General features: G+C 35.8%; 1 protein-coding gene across 8 annotated transcripts in view; it reads left to right on the top strand.

The window, feature by feature from the left end:
* Window positions 1–16,871, top strand: part of CGNL1 (cingulin like 1) — a 64,658-nt gene that overhangs the window by 19,830 nt on the left and 27,957 nt on the right. For all 8 annotated transcript variants that reach the window (XM_072869227.1, XM_072869230.1, XM_072869231.1 and 5 more), the window contains exons 4-8: window positions 455–548; window positions 1,577–1,678; window positions 2,396–2,544; window positions 3,059–3,194; window positions 5,170–5,382. In XM_072869227.1, the coding sequence (XP_072725328.1) occupies window positions 455–548; window positions 1,577–1,678; window positions 2,396–2,544; window positions 3,059–3,194; window positions 5,170–5,382 (694 nt within the window). The remainder of the gene's footprint in view (window positions 1–454; window positions 549–1,576; window positions 1,679–2,395; window positions 2,545–3,058; window positions 3,195–5,169; window positions 5,383–16,871) is intronic.

Consider the following 16,871-nt stretch of genomic DNA (forward strand, 5'->3'; position numbering starts at 1 on the left):
TGATGCACTTAAACTTCTTTGCATTCCTGATATAGCAGGTTCTGGGAGCTGTTGAAGTGTTATTTTATGGTGCAGTAGTCAGGATTTGAAAAACCTAATACTAATTACTTCTGATTTCAGTATGTTTGGATAATATACATGCTGAATACCTGTCTTTCCGCAGCTACAGTCTTGTAGAAGAGTTGCAATTAAGAAGTTCAGTGTTTTTTTGTTTTTGTTGTTGTTGTGTTGGTTTGGTTTTTTAAGAAAACATTTAGAATATAAATTTTTAACAGCCCCTCTTTAAAGGGTTTAATGAAATCATAGTTAAGATGTTTTCTGACTGGTTCATATTAGATTTTTTTTTTTTTTAATGGTGGTGATTTTCAATAGTTTGTACACTGAATTTGTTTTGATGTTAACAAAATAGTACATTTGATCATATCTTTGCTTGCTTGTGCTGTCTGTGTTTTAGAAGTGCTGATAATGACGATGCGACAAAGAGGAAAGTCAACTTAGTTTTTGAGAAAATTCAGACTTTAAAGTCAAGAGCTGCTGGAAAGACGCAGGTAAAGCAATTTTTTAAGTTACTTGGGCTTGTTTTATAGTGATACCGTGTTCAGGCAGGGCTTTAAAAATTTGAATCCCATCACTGACTTCAGTTAGACTATTCTTGTAGTCCCTCAGTAGTATAGCTTAATTTTAATCATGCACTGAGGAGATTTATAGGAAATCTTTTTGTTAACAATTAAAAAAGAATGTAAAGGAGTCTACCATGAGCGCTTCTACATTTAAGAAGGAGAGAGATGCAAACTTAATGTGAACATCAAAAGGTTGTTGGATTGAAGAAAAAGCTAACATACATAACTTTAAAAAATAATGGTGGAACATCTTCTCATTATAGTGATATAAATAGATATATAAGTGGAGAGAGCATTTTAATTTGTAATTTAGAAGAGGAGTAATCTAGGATATTGTTTAACAGCCATATTACAATAATGGCATTTGACGATCTGCCTACTGAGAAGTTTTTGTTTCCTGCTATGTGGTGCACTGTTTTTTCAGTTCTAAAGCAAAGTGAAGAAATGCTCAGTGGTTGCAGCGATGGCATAAGAAGGATTAAATGCTTACTTTTGATGATTATTTTATCCTGGGCTATAATTAATCAAAATGAAAATATAAAACACATCTTAAGAAATTACCAAAAAACAGCATTTGAAAATCTGTCTTGACATATAAGCATGAATCCCTTTGATGTCCATTTTGTGTAATTGGTGATATCTCAGTCAAATTTGGCCCCAAGTACTCATGATTTAATTCATATGCTGCCTAATTTGAATTTTTCTTTAGGTTTTGTATATTTTCTGTATTATTGGCAACTTGCCTTGGGCAATTACCAAGAAGTTTTATGAAAATGAAATCATGGTTCCTTTGAAAATAGTAGCTTGGCTTGACCCATATGAAAAGTTCCTGGTGAGCTCAGGCAGTTGATGCTACACTTTATTAGCTTTGCTTGTAGCTTTACTTTAGATTTTAAAAAACAATTGTCAAAGAACGTCTTGGCTCTGTGGGAATAAACATCTCTATTTAATCGTAGGTTTCGGATTCTTCAGCTGAAGTAAAAGCATTAGTGGAACAAAAAGCAGAACTTGAAAGGAAAGTGGAAGAATTAGAGAAAAAACTGGATCTAGAAATTAGGGTACGGAACTTTGTTGGTATAAAGCGATTGACTATTTCAAATATACTTTTCTAAGTAAGTGACAACTGATCAACCAGCTGAATCGTTTTTGCTTCATATTCTCTTTAATCCAGATATACCTCTGCTTTTACAGAAGACCTTTTATTTTAAGTGTAGTTGCTCATAGCATAGTTACCCTTTTTAAGAAATCTCTTTCTTAGTATTTGAGAAGGAGTTTGGAGCAGTGAATAAAAATGTTAGGCACATGCACATAAAATTTCTTGGGTATCTACAGAGGTAAATATTAATCTGTTGACTGCAGTGAGACAGACATGGAGTGAGAGACAAACTGTATTACTCATTAGCTGCTGTTTAATACTCACAGCATTATTTTTGCAGTGCTGAATTCAAAGTAATTAAGTACAGCCATACTCTGAAGACATGAGAAGGACAGCTTGGCTTCTTCTGGTTTGCAGTTCAAGTCTGTGATAAGAATCGATATATTTGATTAGATAGTACTGAGGAGACTTCACTTCTTGCATTTCTAATAAAAATTGAAAAGCAGTGCTTTGTGTGTTTTAATAAACATTCCAAGCTTTTAATATTCATAAATTAATAAGCACTTCTACAACTGAAAAATATCAAAGTCTTGAAATGGCTTCTTTCATATAATAAAAAAGAGCTTTTTATTTATGTTTAGTCTATTATCTTGCTTAACTTTTGGTGTACAAAATTCAGAATCAGCAAAATTCCAAAGAAGAGAGAGATGCTACACGAGCAAGCCTGAAAGATCTTCAGTTGCAACTTGATGAAAGTATATGTGAAAAAGAAGCCTTAAAAAGGCAGCTGGAAGAAAGCGAGAAGGAACTCAGGCAAAACCTAGAGGAGTGAGTTAATTCTAGAAAAGTTATTAATTGGAATTTGTACCTTTTCTTAAACCTTTTAGATTAAAAGTACCTGTATCTTCAGAATATGTTAATGGAATCAGACAGAGTGATGTTTGTTATTGTAGGAAATGTTTCTAATGTTTAAAAAGGCATGTTTTTAGAATATCTGGAAGGAAAAGAAAGATTGCTGAATTTACAGTCTTCCTCTTAGCATGAATTGCTTTTAATTTTTCATGGTCATTATATATAGTTCAAGTCTTTAAAATATGGAAACACTTGAGTGCTTTAGTCACGAATATAGTACCAGGTTTAAAATGAAATACAACTTTCCACTTAAATACCTACTTAAAAGGGTTCTCATTTTTACCACTCTGACATTTCATTTTTCTACCTCATTATATCCCATTCCCTTGTGGGGAACATGGGAATAGATACTTGTATCTTTTTAGTACTTGAAAGAACAAATCAGTATTTCTACAAATTAAAAAATCCTGTCTGATTTTTTCCTGATGAGGCTTTTTCAAGTGAAGATGGAGCAGGAGCAACACCAAACTGAGATCAGAGATCTTCAAGACCAGCTCTCTGAGATGCATGATGAACTGGATAACGCAAAACATACTGATGAGGGGGAGAAAGAAGTTCTGATTGAGGTTAGTTATAAAGTTCCAGAAGGAGGATGAAAAAATCAAAAGAATTGTATAAAAAGTGGGAGCCGAGATACAGGTAGAAGAAATACATGGCTTAGCTTTTCCCATTCTGTCAATCCAAAACAACATACCATTATTAGGTGACCTAAGAAAGCATGTTATAACAACTACATTAACACTAAAAGGAATACAAAGTATAAGTACCGTTGTTTTATAGAATAGGAGAAAAAAATAACATAATGGTTGAGGGACAGCTGAGTTATCCACTATTACCAGATAATCATCTCAGTCAGTTTTAACAATTAAATAGGATTTTGAGTCACAACAGGGAAGATCAGTTTAAAGAAGGTGTACACAGTAGCAAGGCCAGATGAAATTCAACTAAGAAAATTAAAAACTCACTAAAGCAGTCTCTAAATTGTTGACTCCCTATTGATGGAACCAGGGAGAGAAGAGAAGGGATAGAGTCTGAAGAGGAAGAAAAGAGTTATGGGTTTTCTGTCACCTTGGGATGAAAGAGGAATTTGCTGTAGCCGTGGTTATAGTAGTATACTGATGATGAAATAGAGAACACTGCTTATTAAATTAGTCGATAAGGGTGGGTGAGAGTATCAGTGCATAATGGTTCAAGAGGAAGATTAGAATTCAGAATTATCTTAATACTTTGTAGTACCCAAACAATTAACTTCTTTTAATACTAGTGCAAAGAACTAGCTTAAGAAATGGAAGCTAAATGTTAAAATGCAAAATAGGGAGCAAAGGCATAGACAGTAGATCTCAGGAACATGAAAGATGTTTGTATGCAAGACATGCTGAGTAGAATAACTACCTTCGTTTTGTGCAGGTGAGATTTGATTACTCTCTTAAATTACTGTCTTAAATCTCAGGCAATGCAGTTGAAAGTTTTGCATAAATAGGGGAATATCTGGAATGATGGTGATAGTACTGAAAAAAACTACTTTAATCTGAATGGAGGAGTGAGGGAAGGGTCAAAAGCGCATCTCCTACACTGTTGCTATAAAGGAGATAGTGATCAATTTCCCTATGTTGTGTGGAGATAGAGTAAGAAATAAGAGACTTGGCTGCAGAGATTTAAAGTAGGTGTTGGAAAACATTTTCTATCAATATAGACAATTAAACAGTGGAACATGGCTATCTGGATGGTAGTAAATCTCTTTCATAGTAGGCTTTTAAGGACAGAGTAGATGATGTGTGCCAGGAATGGTTTAGACGTACTGATCCTGCTTCAGCGCAGGGGAAGTTTACATTCTTTTTGAAAGTGCAATTATTCACAGCTTGAGAAATACCAAGTGAGATAATTCTTGAAGCTGTACATTTTTTATTGTTGCTGTTATTTTATTCTGTGTTTGTATACATGAATGTGTGTATTTGTTCTTCAGATTCACTGGCTACCCTCTTCCTTCCCAGCAATTTGGAGAGGGGAAATGACTTCTAGGGGGAACATGGTGGGAGAAGGAAGGGTGTAAAGCCATGGACTCTGTTGGGAAGCAATTGTTTTGTCTTCAGCACTTGCAGAAGCAACTTTCTTTATTCTTTCCGGCAGAAAAGATGACAAGGAATTATTATTGGGTTTACTTCTCTTACAGTGTGGGAAACAAAGGTTTTTCTTTGTTCTTATCTGCCTCTTTGGTACAGAAGGTAGGACTGAGGGAGTTGTTAAAAGGCTCCTGCTTTATTTACAGACAGCAGAACATACACCATCAAAATATTTTCATAGTTTTGCAGCATCAGATATGTTTACCCATTATCTAAAACATCACCTATATGTTATACTTCTAATAATCTTAGGGTTTAGTAAATTTTTAGCTTACTATAAAAGCCCCCAAAAATATGTTAGTCATACGAAACGAAGTTGGCCTTGGGGAGCTTATACTTAGATGCTTTCCTTCTCTGAAACACAAACAGAACATCTGCTGGAGCTATTTGTCATGCCATTGTGTTTAATTTTGTTCTTTAGGAGCTGATGCAAATGAAGCAGGATCTGCAAGAAGTATTAATAGCAAAAGATCAACAAGAAGAGATTTTGAGAAAGAGAGAGAGAGAGCTTACAGCTTTAAAAGGAGCACTAAAAGAAGAAGTGTCTAGCCATGACATGGAGATGGATAAACTTAAAGAGCAACACGATAAAGAATTGCTCAATCTACAACAGAGCCTGGAGAAAGCAACAGAGGTGAAATAAGTAATTACAATTAATCTCTGCAGGGAAAAATCGTACCTTTCACAGATGTCCCATACTGGATGCTTTCAGATACTAATATTTTCTTAGCAAAATAAATAGGTAAAAATTTGGGCTAGGAGATTCTTAGCTGCTGATAATAAATTTTGATACACTTACATAACGTTTTGATTGTTTATCACAGCTGAAGTTGTGGCCCTTTCTTCAAGCAGTTATTTACTACGTTTCCTTCATTGCAAACTTTGAGAGGGAATAGATGGGAGTATAGTACAGAGGACCATTTGCTTGTCTTGGGTTAAATGCAAGCACTGAAACTTTGAGGATGCCCTGAAGAGTGCGAGCATGGTTTGCCACTGATGCTGTTGAAATTACTGTTTTGGAGCTTCTAGCAGTTCTCTGCGGTTCTTTGGAGCCTGCTGTTTTACCTTCAGCTCCTTGTGTCACATCCTGTTCCCTGGTTACCTTGTCCCACCTTGTCTCTTGAACTACTTACCACTAGGGTTTTTTTGTTTTATTTTGTGATCTTTTCATTTATTGACCTTATCTTGTTTACTGAATGGTCAAATGAGTGCCAGCACAGGGGAAACAGCAGGGAGTGGGTGTCTGGAAGCAGGCAGGAGGAAAACAGAACTGAAGTAATTGCCTCTTCCAGCATCAGCAGGAAGTCTTTGTGAGGGGGAGAATAGGAACAGTTTTCAGATGTGCATATCTGTTACTGTTTTCCAAAAGATGTCCTTTGTGAAGTTACCTTTGCAGAGACAGCAGGTAGGAATTTATTGGAAGATTTTTTTTTTGTAAGGGAACAGTTCTCATAAAATTTTGAGCATTATTTTTACAATGCCAGTTATTTGTGTCTTTTCTGTATCCCCTTCCCTCATTTTATTTCTGTCAAATATTTGAGAAAATTTCTAAAGGCAAACTGCACTTGGCCAATGTAAGTCAAAATTGTAGGCTCAGTTTTATGCTTAGAAATGTCCATGCTAACTTATATCTTTTACCCACACCTCATTGGTATTAGGTGAGTTGCCATTATCCTACTAGTCATGGCCGAAAACATAATGTAGAACTGAATTAAAATTAAGCTTGAAACTTGAAAGAAGTTTCCAAAGCTTTACGTGCTTTATGACCAAAATAGGAGCACATATGGAAGATGCTGGATAGATATTGTATAACTGAATTCTGATAAAGAGTATTATTTTAAAGGTTTGTTTTTAAATATGCAATTTTCTTCAGTGGTTAGAAAAGTTTATATACACTGGTTTGTTTATGCAGCCTAGGACTTCTACTTGAGATTGTTTGGCTTTGCTTAAATGTGTTGTTTCTCTTTGTTTACATCATCATGGAGATATTTGACTCATCTGAGCTGCTTGAACTGAATTAATTTTTTTCTTTGAGAGAAAAGTAGAACATTTAAATTATCATTTTTTATTATACAGTAATTGTAGTGACAGCTTATCCTCAGTGAACCATCTTTCAAAGTTACTGCATGATAATTTACTGTATTTCAATTATGGAACTGTAATTATGACTGACAAGTAATGAAAGAGTAGTCTGTTTGGCATAACAATAACACAGTCTGGGAAATGGTTCTATGACTGGGTTGCTGTGGCTTAGAGATAGCTATAAATAGCATTTATTTGCTTGCATGACATAGTCTATCTAATAGTAAATTTAATAAGATGTTCGAAAGTGAAATTTAATTAATGTTGCTCTAAGCACCAGTTCTGCTTTTCCAATTTTACTTCAAGTGATTTTTGTTGTTCTTATTTTAAGTAAAACTTTTATAATGCTTAATTGGAAGGTGTGGGGTTTTTGTTTGTATGGGTTTGTTTGGGGTTTTTTTGTTTTTTGTTTTGTTTTGTTTTTGGTTTTTTTTTTAAATCTTGCTAGTATTAATACCCTTAATGATTTTTTTGAAGCCCAGCATTATCTCCATGCCTGCTGGCTGAGATTAGTTGTTGAGTTTGATATATCATCTATCAGGAAAGTATAACTAGTCTGCAGGGATTTAGATGAGTGATCTGCTGTGATCTTACATATGATGTTAATTATTGGTCTTGTAATTAATCTGGAATACCCAACAGTGTGTGTGAAAAATCATGTTTTATACAATTGAAGCTGCTTGACCTGTTGGGTTTTTTTGTATTATTGCAAGCTGGAAAGATTTATAGTGGATGGTGGGATACAATAAATTTACATTGAAGATTAGTGGAAAGGGCCATTCTGTTGTATTTAATGAGGAAAACAGGTGTGTAAATGCTGTTAACAGTGGTTTATCATACAGAAAATATGGATACTGATGTTTGATAGATAGGGTATATTGGAGTCTGTAAGTACAAGGTTGTTAGTTCTTATGTTACTTCTGTATCATCCAAATTGGTACACTGAATAAAGGTGTTTTGTGGTATGTATTAGGCTGAAAAGGAAGTTTTTGCAGGGAGAAAGGAAGTAATTTTTGTGCCAGTGTTAAATCAATACTGTTGATTGAGAATACAATAACTTTTCAGCTGCTGGAGACGTCAGATAGGTTGGCAAGTAATGTACAGTGCATTTAGTCTGTGTGATTAGAATGCCACATAGGTCTGTTTTGAAATCATGTTAGAAACATACTCAAGGTTATCTGATAGGAGAACAGAGCGGGGTTGTCTGTCACGTGTGATTTCTGTTCTCATGCTCGCTGATGTGGTGATAGATTGGTTTGGGTTTTTTTTTAAATAGAGATTGTTGTATAAAGCCACAGATATTAAGATACTGATTTTCTTTGTTACAGTTTACCTTTTTAACTCATTTTTGTGTTACTTTTTTTGCTTGTCGTGGTTTTGAGATGGCTGTGATTGTTCTTAACTTCATTGCTTGTTTATTAAGACTGAGACCAGACTATTTCCATTTAACAATAGTAAAAGTTTTACTCTTCCATAACATACCTCTGTGGGGTAATAATTACCTTTAATTTAATAATAAATTAAAAAATGAATGTCTTTCTAATTAAAAATGGATTTCTCCATCACCGCAAGTGTTAGAGCAGAAATGAATATGAAACCCCTCCTGGTTTTAAGGTAGTACAAACATTTATATTATTTAATCTGACCATACAACACAACAGGCCAGAATTTTACTACTTAACCATGAGTGCTCTGTCACTGTAGATGAAGTGCCACTGTTTCAGTAAAATTTAGAAATAGCTTTTGGAATGTAATACTGTAGGTAAAAGGTTGTAGCAAATTGCAACTAGTACTGTTCAAATTCCACTGAAATTGTATCAGCTTGGGAGTGCAGTTGCAAACTGCACAGCACTGTCAAATTTATGTCTGTTTTGAGAAGCAGTCTGCACAAATTATGTTATTTAGAAAAAGCTGTAATCATCACATTGTGAAGAGGCTTATCTAAGCCTGACCTTGACTAATTTATTCAGGGTTCATCATACTTCTGACCTTGTCCTCAGAATGATAGAACAGACACTCAGAGTTTAGAAGCTGATTCATTTATCAACACATTTAAGAATGTAATGAAGCTTGTGGTCATGTGAGCTTTAACTGACATGTATGTGTTAAGACATGTGATATGATTAAAGAGAAGAAGGAATTTTACCAGAGCAAGTGGTAGGAACAGCAAAAGACAGTGGTTACCCTCTGTACATGTTACAAACTAAAATTGTACTTCTTTAAAATAAGAATATAATATAAAATTTTGAGTATTGTAGATGATAGGCTGCTTTGGTTTTGTTTTTGTTTTTTCCCCATCTGTATGAAGTGAGTGTGAATTTAGGCGAATCTAGCACAGAGCTGTAAAGAACTTTGAAATGAAAGTGAATATTGTGTCTTTTTCTACCTAACCTGATAATATATTTCTTCAAAGCTAGTAAAAATCTCCCACATAGAGCAGAAGCTTAACAAAAACTAGCTTAAGCATTGTAAATGATACTGATATATACTGTGTATGCCTTTCTTGTAGGAATGGCTTGGCATATATAGTTTAAATTTTAAATGAAACATAACTACATTTAGTATACTCTGAGAACCTATTTTGGAATAGTGCTGTACAAACACCAAACAGTGGTTACCCAAGCTACTCAGGGTAAAGTGAAGACGTAATTGATTGTGGAACATCGCAGAGACATTTTGGTACATAAAGTGATAGACAAATTTAATTTATGTAACTGTAAAATTATATATATGGAAAAAACCAATAGCATCCCAACTAACTTGTGCCACTCTAAGGTGAAATCTTGGGATTCTAATAAATAGGTCTATAAAAACATTGTCTTAATGGCAGTAAAAGAAGCAAATTATAAGACAGGAATTACTTGGGCATAAGAACATCATTATGCCTTGTATACATACATCCATAACTCATCTGAATCTGCATCCTGAATGCTGTGTCTGGGTCTAGTCCATTCACCTCAAACAAGATACACAACAATTGGAAAGAATTTAGAGAAGATGAATCAGGATTTCAAATGCCACTGGTGGGTTTTTTCTTTCCTCTGCTTGCCTGAGGCAGCCTTTGCCATGTTGAAATAACACATTTTTGTTTCAAGGGTAGAAGCTGGTTGGTAACTGATCTAAGCTGTATACAGAGTCAAAGAATAGTGGAGTGACTGGTCCAGGTCAATGTTTCCTCTTTCATGACCTGCCCCCCCCTCTTTCATTTTCTGCCCTCCTTTACCAGCCCTCTAAAAGCCTGGCATGTTTTTGATTGATTTCCATTGTGGTCCTACAAACACAGATGAAGTGGGGGAAAGAGAAGGGAGGGTGCACAGACAGACGTGTGATGGTGGAAGGAAGGCTGCAGGCACTCCTTAAATAGGCATTGTTATTGGAAACACATATTTTAGAACTGCATATGGAAAATCTGGGACACAGATTTGATTTGTTTTGCTGTAAGTATCTGTTCTGTGCATGGAAAGGAAGTTGTTTGGTAATAGCATCGTGCATGTTTTAGGCACCCATTAAATGAAATACCAAACAAATTATGGAATATTAGCTGTCTTGTCAACAAGAATAATAAACATGCCTCTAAAGCACGCTCAAGATGTAACTTGGTGACTTTGTCTTTGGTGCTAAAGCAAGCTTTTTAAGTTCCAGCTCCTCTGGTCTTTCATTTCCATGCAATTTACTCCTCCATTTATTTAGTGGGGAGATGTGTGTGTTTGTATGCAGACAGTACCATGAAACTACAACTGAGTGGTTTTTATCCTGTATGTAGAGTCAAGAAAGCCTCTGACCAAAACTGTCCTGTGAAGTTCTGTTTGAGTTGGATTGGACCACATCTAAATAAGAAAAAAAAAAAAAAAATCTGTTTTATCTGTAATAGTCATTTCACCGTTGTGAACCTTATTCAGCCAGGACTATTTCAATTAGTCTGGTTTGGGAAGGGGGCTTGGTTGTTTGTGGGGATGTTTTGTTTCTGAAAGTTGGCAAGAGCCTGTGCAGTCAGATGCTTCTTTAATACCATCAGGAGGATCTCTAATCCTTATCAGCAGCAGACAGTATATGTATGTTCAGGTGGTTTGTCCTGTGAAAGTGTATGTTTGTTTGTGTATGTGTGTGAAGTGTTTGGCTGTGTAAGTCCATTCAGTATGGTACAATGTGAACACAGACCTAGTTAATATTTTACTCTAGTCTTTGCAACAACTTCTGACCTTGAAAAAACTGTTAGTAAAAGCCAGTCTGAGTATGTCATGATACATAGCTAGGAGGATAATATGACAATGATATAGCTACTGGTTGAGAGGTTAATACTTTCCTGGCTCTGGATTTTGTAACTGTGTAAATGTTAGGTCATGCCTATATTGGGAAATTTTGTTTAATATGCTCTGTATTTAAAAAAAAAAAGGGGGGGAGGGTGCATTCTCAATTTTAAAATGTAGGCATTTAAATCTTTCATTGCATCTCATAAATGAAAACCTAAGTAGTTTTGGAAATAATATTAAGGATATGATACCATGCAGATCAGTGAACATGGCCTTGCAAGAAAACAAGTCTTGTCTCTAAACTGTCACAAGTGAATAATTTTTAACCAGTTAATAGAATGGCTCTAGCTGAAATGGAAGGAAAGACAGTCTGACTTGCTTGTAAATTTGTGCACTTGCTTACTGAATAATCTCTTGAAGTACAGCTGATGATTCAGGTTGGTTGCAGCGTACCTCACTGAGAGATAAAAACACACTGACCCTTTTAATAGATAACTAATGATAGTTAACTTCCAAAGGCATAGCCATGTGTTCAAGTAGGCTAAGCCTCATTTTGAGATGATGGGAAGAATTAATATTATCAGTGTAAGGTAGTAAAGCCGTTCAGGCCATTTAGTCTCTTTTCCAGAAGCTTGGGGGTTTTTTTGTTTGTTTTTTTTTTAGGGGGTGGTATGGTAGCCTAACACTCCCATTTTGCTTTTAAGGAGTTTTCACATTCCTTTTTTAGAGGTATGAGATTTTATTATCTGTGCTATCCACTGTTACTGTGTCATTCATCCTAGGGCTTCCAACCGCTTTAAGAAATAGCGTCTGAGGTTAGAAGAATTGCCTAAAGGCCCTTGTGGGGAAAAATACCAGAACTACAAACAGAAATAAAGACCTGTTATTTGCATTCATGAGCTTTAAAAACTAGATGACTATACCTGAATAATACTGATTTCAGAAGCTCTCTTTACTGAAGAGCTAATAAAGATTACAATTAAAGGGCCGTCTCTACGGAGAGACTGAGTATATTTGTCCTTTTTTCCTTGGGTGTCAGTCTTTGGGTGTAGGTTGGTTTTGTTTTTTTCTTTCTTTGGAAATCACCTGCATGTTACCTAGAGAAATCAGTGTCTAGTTGTGTTATTTAAACTTGATTTGTTTATATACAAAAAGGAGAGGAAAAGACAATGGAAAGGCATTTAATATCTCCATCACTGCTACCCCCTCAGGATCGTCTCAGGGAGCTGGGTAGATCTGAATCCCTGAAGCCACATGAAACATTTTACATGTAGTTCAAGAAGTTAAACTACTAGTCCAGCATCAACCTAAAAAGGTGGCCCATGAGACTTTAGAGTTGGTTTCAGCAGACAATGTCTTCCTTGATACCTTAACAGTTCCACACCAGGAATAGAATGAAGTGAGCAGCCGTACCATTCCCTTTTTTTCAGAAGGTTTTGGAAGATTATCGTGTCATTTACTTTGATTCCACAAGTATGAATATGGAAAGAGTATTTGAAAGTCTGTTACTTCCATTAAAAAAACTTCTGTTTGTGCTCTAGCTCATTTTGAATGGAGATTTATTCTTTAGATTTGTATTTCAAGTATGACAATTAAAGAACAAACAGTTAATGGGTTGAATTAAGTTCTACTCAGTTGAACTTGATTCTGAAAGGCAATGTAAAGGTTTTTAGAAAATTTTGCTGAGTTGTGCCTAATAAATGTTGAATCTGTCAAAATTTAACAACTCTAACAAGCTGTGAATGAGATACTTAGCTTCCCCTCACTTTAGCTCTTCCTGTATTTTGTAAAAGGACTCTAAAGGTCCCGTACTGTGCAGTCACTGCCAAAGGGGAATTTCACCAGCTGAAACACTGAAGTCAGCCAAAACCATTTTTTAATGATCAGTTACACAACCACTCTCATGTCCTTGCCAGTGTTGAGGGTGTGGTAAAAAAAGGTGTGGAGTCACAGAACATTTTCTGCATTCCTATCCAAGGGGTTTTTTGCTGTATTCAGGTTGAAATAGAATATTTCATTTGCATCTTGAAGACCCTGTTTGTGTGTTCTGTCCAGTTTCTTTGGGTTTACACAATAGTGGGTGGTGGGAAGGATTTTGATGCCTTTTGTACTAACTGAGCTTCATCTCTGATTCTTTAAGTCTGTTCACTGCTTGCACCAAAGTTGAGAGTAGAATAGTATATAAATATATTTGCTTTACTGAGATTTCTGCAATAAAGGAGTTGGAACAATATTTATTGTTTTATTTAAACTTGGTGTTGACTAATTTTAATGTATTTAAAAATATTTCTGGACACGTATACAACTATATACAAGGACACAAACCCAAACTTTATTAGATTCATTTCTTAGGCAAAACACCTGAAAGGAGCAGGATGAGAAGTGAGGGAATTGAATTTCACTGCTCAGGTTCCCTTATGGAGAGTAACTTTCTTAGGCCCAAAGCTGAAAACTAAATGCTGCATGCATATGAACTCCAGCAGCTGTGACTATGTGGGCTCAGATAAGCAGACCTGCACTAGGTAAAACTTTATAAATCAGGTGTACATACCAAATCGAATGGTACACATATATATGTGCATGCATTCTCTCACTTTCTTCTCATCCATCTGTTATGAGTTAAAAGTAGCTTTGTACTCGCTTAAACACAATGCTAGAATATTTCATTTATCAATGTTTTTCACACTTTGGTCTGTTCCTACACTCAGTACAATACTATTAAAAACTTCTGAAGAAAGAATTATATTGATTATTTCACAAACTTTTAATTCCTTTTCCTAGCATAGCTGCAAGCTCATGAGTAATGTTATTCCCCGTATTAAGTATAGGAAAGTAAGAGGTAGACAGATTACTGTCAAAAGGATCCATTAGTTGTGCATGTTCAAATTGAGGTGCCAAGGTTAATGTAATGTTAACCATTAGATAGTCCTTGGTATATTCAGGGTACAGTGTTTGCTGACTTCAGTTGCAACTGTGCACTCAAGACTTTGGAAACCAAACCCTAGTGTCTCAAATCAAGATCCAAGGAAATTAAGGAGCATGCAGTTATCCCCTCTGGAAGTTTTGGTTGAGTGACTTGCCTCAGGAGCAATTTGGCAGAGACAAGGATAGAGTCCAGATTCTCTAGGGCTTTATTTGGGTACTTTAGCTGTGAAACTGTCCTTTCTCTTACTGCCTCACTCATTTCTGCAGCACTCCTTTATTTCTGCAGCAACAGCCTCTTTCACTGTAAACTCTTGACTTGTTCTCAAGCTTATTGACTAATCCTTAAGCTTCAGAGTTAAAATGTATGAGAACTATTAAAAAATTTCAGTGGTTATTGACTGCCACAGATTATTTTCCTCCATGTTTGATCTTTTTTGTGGTCAGAAACTGATTTTTTGCAGTGGACCTTTCTTTTAGGATTTGATAACTTGTTTTATTCATGATGGTTTGGGTCCACTGCTGGGCTAATAAGTGAAACTACTGCATGTGTAGTATAGCACAATGACAATGTCAGAATGCAGAAGCTTATCTTCTAGGAGTCACAGAGGACTTTGTATTGTGGGATCTCATCATTACAGCTATGTCTTCTTTCTTCCAGACAGGCTTCTTTCTGTTTTTTTCAGCTTTCTTCAGAAATTTGCAACCCATTTCCAGCTTCTTTTACCTAATCTCTGTAGCTTAAGTCTGCTGATAAGGCTTGCTCAGTCTTAAATCATGAGTTTAAACATGATAACATTTGAGAAAGCATAATAAAATATTTCATGTATTCAAAAATAATAAATGAGAAGAAGGTATGTGTGTGTTTAAGAAGTCTGCAAGGATGTGGGTATTAAGAGGAAGTTATTATTCCTTCAGAGATTGAAGAGATGGAAATCTGAATGTGAAACGGGCTAAACGTAGGGAATAGCAGGCACTGAATGCCCTGGAAGACAGAGTGAAGACAGGCAGATTGGAAGGAAAACCAAAGCAAATGCAGGCAAACAAACATAACAAGGAAAATGCTATAGGGTTTTTACCTTACATAAATATAATTCCATAATATAATATAGTTTAAAAGTTGGTTTGTGAAAACATACTGCCACAATTAGCAAGTGGGAGTAAAAAGAAATAAGCGTGGTTTATGTATCATAGGGAAGAAACTGCAGTCTTGGAATTGAGATATGTTAATTTTAAGATCCGGAGAGCCCACTTCAATGCTTGATACAATTCCCCTCCCCCCTGTTTTTTGGGGGGGTTGGGGTTTGTTGTTGTTTGGTTTGGTTTTGTTTTTTTGTGGTTTGGTGTTTTGTTTTTTTTTTTTTTGAGGGGGGGTGTTTGTATGGCAAATATGTCTGAATATACAGTATTTCGTTCCAGCTCTTATCTTCAGGAGTCTTGTTTAACCAGTTTTATCTGTTATGTTCTCTGTACGTCTTTATGTACATAATCTCATTTCAACTCTCTCAAGAGGCTGATCCACAATTCTGTGAACGAAAGATCATGTTATATTAACAACGTTAGTGTTCCATATTCAGCTTAAATAATTACTTTGTGATCTTTACCCAGTTCTATTACCATGGGTTAAATTTATATAAACTTAATTAAACTGACTGATTGCCAAAACTTTACCAACATCCCCAAATATTAAATGTAGCAATATAAAGGATTTATGAATGGGTACCAACAGGAGTCATTAACTGGTGTAGTGTCATCAAGCCTTAAGGACCTTTTGTTAAGTCACACTGTTTATGTACAGCACCATTCCAAATTAATCGTGTGGACAGAAGGGTATGGATCCACAGCACAATCTGTACATGCTAGTTCTCCCTGTCTGGCTTTTTTTTTCGTCATTCGTACTTACTAGCCCTATAGTGTTCAGTTATCCTTCTGCTTTCATCCTCATCGCTCTAACCCACTCTAATTCAACGCTTTTGCAAACAGCTTTCAACTCCTTTTTTGAATGTGTGAGCCAGTCACTGAATTTTAAATGAAAGCTGTGCCTTCTTGCTCATGTAGACAGAACCAAAGAGAATAGGATTACCACTGGCTGTTAGCAAATACCATCTGTTGTACAGTTTAAACTGTCTTTGCTGTTGCCACTTTCAGTTTTAGCCTATGAAGTGCAATAATTGGTATTCAGAATTTATCAATGTACATAGTAATTTCTCTGTAATTTCAGTGCAGTGGTTTTCATATCTTCTACTGGCATGTTTTATTAGGGGAATTTTATGCAGAATATAGTGGGCCATCTCTAATGACAGACTGGTAAGTTTAACGTATGGTCTCTACATGAGTAATATTGCCTTCTAGTTGCTTGGGGCTGTTTGAGTACACTGGCTGTGTGGTAGGGTTCCATAGTCAAAGGATGCAACCGTCTATTTCTGCTTCAGCAGTGTCCATGTATGATTTGATAGCTGCTGGCCTGAACCTTATGTAACTGTTCAATATATGGATGGGGATCTCTCTCCACCGTGTTCTCCCCTAATAGTGTCGCTACAAGGTCTGTCAGAACTACATTTCAGTGCTTGTTTCCTTTGCATATCCTTTCTAATGATACCTAGGCTCTTTTCTATCATGTTGACCTCTCTTCCCAAGAGAAGACCTGGAGGGGGAGGTACAAGGTGATGTGGGGTTCCAGATGAGACTAACAGTGGAGAATAGGAGAAAGGAAGAGGCGCAGAGTTTTTTGATACCCTAACTTTCTGTGGCAATACGCTACAGGATATAGCATGTATTGCCAAAAGCTATTATAACCAGAAGCTTCATTTATGCCAGTGAAGAGCTCTGCATACAATTCTCATTACACTGGGGATAAATGAATATAGGC

Source organism: Ciconia boyciana, chromosome 8, assembly GCF_034638445.1.
Source record: "Ciconia boyciana chromosome 8, ASM3463844v1, whole genome shotgun sequence".
Taxonomy (NCBI): domain Eukaryota; kingdom Metazoa; phylum Chordata; class Aves; order Ciconiiformes; family Ciconiidae; genus Ciconia; species Ciconia boyciana.